This window comes from Octopus bimaculoides, chromosome 1 (genome assembly GCF_001194135.2).
Source record: "Octopus bimaculoides isolate UCB-OBI-ISO-001 chromosome 1, ASM119413v2, whole genome shotgun sequence".
Lineage (NCBI taxonomy): Eukaryota > Metazoa > Mollusca > Cephalopoda > Octopoda > Octopodidae > Octopus > Octopus bimaculoides.
This window is the reverse complement of record NC_068981.1, coordinates 171,632,238-171,635,844: the sequence shown is the minus strand read 5'-3', so window position 1 is coordinate 171,635,844 and position 3,607 is coordinate 171,632,238. Positions and strand designations below refer to the sequence as shown.

The window sequence follows — 3,607 nt, the reverse complement described above, 5'->3', positions numbered from 1 at the left end:
GAGAGAGAGAGAGAGAGAGAGAGAGAGAGAGAGAGAGAGAGAGAGAGAGAGAGAGAGGGGGAGAGAGAGACAGACAGACGAGCAGACAGACAAACAGACAGACAAATAGAAAGACAGAGAATCAAATCGAATCACTTATCCTCACATAGAAATTTAAAGATTTTGTATAAATCCTAAATCGTTTCTAATTCCTTTCCACTTTCTAAACTCCTCTCTTCGGATTAGACATTTCTCTTATGGGTACCAATTGTCTCTGCCGTGAGAAACACCGACTAAGAACACTCACCATTTAAAGCATTAAACACCTTAGTGAAAGTCAATTATATTGCATTAGCAGTAATGATATGCCATCAGAGTACTTACGGGTACAACTGCTGAACTCTAATGGGAATAGATTATACGTGTATTATTAAAAGGTAGTAAAGTGACAGAAGTGGACAAAATGCCTTGCACTATTTAATTACATAATTCGTTATGTTATAAAGTTCAAATTCTGCTGAAAATTTACTTTTCATTATTGCAGGTTCGATAAAATAAGTTCCAGCCAAATACTGATGTAGATTTAAATCATATAAATCCTACCTTCAGTTCTGTCGATTGTCTCAGCTACTGTATTTCAGTTGAGGTCCTGTTTGATTTAAATCCATACCGGATCGATAAAAGATTTCTTGATCGACAAAATATTATTTAAATACTGGATTCGATTAAAATCGATCATAACTCCTCCGTTCAAATATGTAGCCTTGCGCTTATATTGGTTTCAATATAGGCGCAAGGAGGAGTAGGTCGGTTATATCGACCCCAATATTCAACTGCTACTTTTTTTTATCGAGCCCGATGAAAGGTAAAGTCAACCTCGGCGGAATTTGAACTCAGAACGTGAAGCCGGACGAAATGTTACTCTTTTACTTGTTTCAGTCATTTGACTGCGGCCATGCTGGAGCACCGCCTTTAGTCAAGCAAATCGACCCCGGAACTTATTCTTTGTAAGCCTAGTACTTATTCTATCGGTTTCTTTTGCCGAACCGCTAGGTGACGAGGACATAAACACACCAGCATCAGTTGTCAAGCAATGCTAGGGACACACACACACACACACACACACACACACATATGTATATATACATATATACGACGGGCTTCTTTCAGTTTCCGTCTACCAAATCCACTCACAAGGCTTTGGTCGGCCCGAGGCTATAATAGAAGACACTTACCCAACATGCCACGCAGTGGGACTGAACCCCGAACCATGTGGTTGGTAAGCAAGCTACTTACCACACAGCCACTCCTGCGCATGTAGGAGTGTTGCTTAGGATTTTTGCCCGACATACTAACGATTCTGCAAGTTGGCTGCCTTTTCTTGCGCCTATATTAGGACTCATCATAAATAATAGTGGAATAGTCTGTAAGGTGCTGATTCAGTAGAGCACCAGGCAAACTAATTTCCTGCTGTAGATAGCCACGTTCCTTTAAATTCTGTTGAAATATGGTAATTATGCTAAAATAACAAACATATACAAGGTCTTCAGTTATTAGAAAAAAAAAAAATTAAAAATTAAAAAAAAACATTAAAAGCTTCATCAACATAGAATATTTATGTAACATAACGCAAAATAGTTTCTTCAAAACAGAAATGCTACTTACGGATTAAATAGCTCCAGTTCTGGTGTCCATATGTCACTAGGTTTGAGGAAAACCTCTTTAACACCTCCTTGAAGACCTGGATCCCACTTCAAGAGTTGGTCCTTCCATGACTATGATAGAAAAAAAAACAAATCGATCCATTTCTCCATATGATACACTAGTGTGTAACCTTTAACACGTAACATATCACTCACACTTCAGTCTTTTCTTTCATGTAACAATCAATTATTCATTAGATGACGATGACGATGACGATGATGATGAGGAGGATGATCCTTTCTACAAGTACAAACCCAGCAAGTATTGGGAAGGAGTAAAGTCGATTACATCGACCCCAGTGCTCAACTGGTACTTATTTTATTGACCCCGGAAAGATAAAAGGCAAAGTCGAACATGGAGAAATTTGAACTCAGAACATGAAGACGGACGAAATGACGTGTGCTAACGATTCTGCCAGCTCGCTGCCTTAATAATAATAATAATAATAATAATAATAATAATAATAATAATAATAATAATAATAATAATAATAATAATAATAACAATCCTTTCTGCTATAGGCTCACGGTTTGAAATTGTGGGGAAAGGGTTAAGTTGATTACATAGACCCCAGTACTTGACTGGTACTTAATTTATCGACCCCCAAAAGGTGAAGGGCAAAGTCGACCACGGCGGAATTTGAACTCAGAACGTAGCGACGGGTGAAATGCCACTAAGCATTTCGTCCGGCATGTTAACCATTCTGTCAGCTTGCCGTCTTAACAACAACAACAACAACAACAACAACAACAACAACAACAACAACAGCAGCAACAACAACGACAACAACAGCAGCAGCAGCAACAACAACAAAAACCAACCATAACAACATTAACTGAATGAATTGAAAATTCTTTAGTTTTTCTTTTGTTATTGTTGTTGTTGTTATTGAAGGTGGTACCTACCAGAGAATCTAAAGATGTTAGAGACATTATTCGGTTAGTCTCATCAATACTAAATGTTACTGGTGTCATTGTAAAGGTTATATTCATTGTCTCTTGGTTGTGTTTGACAGGTCGAGCCGTGTTCACATACATATCCATCAAATCGTTTATAAGCTTCTGCTCTTCTGCAAGATAATAATAATAATAACAACAACAACAACAACAACAACAACAACAACAACAACAACAATAATAATAATAATAATAATAATAATAATAATAATAATAATAATAATAATGATGATTTCATTTATTTGCCACAAGGGCGAAGGATGAGGGGAACAATACAGAGACAGATATAGTGTGAGGGTTTACATATAATAATGAAATGATAAAAAAAAAGTATACATGGTATACACTGGAAAAGAAGAGACATATGCATAGCAAATAAAGGTACAAAAAAGTGGTTGCGGGTTATGATAGAGATGTGGCCCTCCTGATACAGAAGCGCCTCTAGGGATAATTGAGGAACCCCACTGTCCGAGATTTCCCTGAAACCCTATGAGCAAGTGCCCTCTCCGCTTCCTTCTCTGCGACTTACAGGTTTACACTTAGAGAAGCACCATCCACTCTTGACATTTTCGCAACTTTCACCCACCTTTCAATAAACTCACTCGGGGACAGCACTTCCCTCTCCACTCTCAATTTCCTTTTCAAGTGAAACTTGAAGAAGTCAATGAGGGCTCTACTAAAGAGGAATGTATCTGTCCTCATGCTTTTCAGCTTTGCCCACCAAACAATCTCTTTCGCCACAGCCACCAGGCAAAGGAAAACTGCCTTGCCTGCCCGATTGAAGGAGGGCGGCCGTGCAATCATCACTACAGACTCGGCTGACAGACGGATCTGTCCCACACGTGACAGCAGCTGTTCAACATAGCCCCACAAGTCAGCAATGTTCGGAAACTGAACGAGGACGTGCAGAACGGTTTCGTCACTCTGCGCGCTCCTAGGACAAGTCCGTCTGACAGGGCATTCGTGCC

The 3,607-nt window shown here is 39.1% G+C and overlaps 1 protein-coding gene across 1 annotated transcript in view; it reads right to left on the bottom strand.

Moving 5' to 3' along the window:
- Positions 1-2,747, bottom strand: part of LOC106874520 (neuronal acetylcholine receptor subunit alpha-5) — a 45,083-nt gene extending 42,336 nt beyond the window's left edge. The window contains exons 1-2 of the mRNA XM_014922275.2: positions 2,589-2,747; positions 1,645-1,754 (exon numbers count right to left, since the gene is read on the bottom strand). Coding sequence (XP_014777761.1) covers positions 1,645-1,754; positions 2,589-2,726 — 248 coding nt within the window. The 5' untranslated portion in view covers positions 2,727-2,747. The remainder of the gene's footprint in view (positions 1-1,644; positions 1,755-2,588) is intronic.
- Positions 2,748-3,607: the final 860 nt, after the last annotated feature.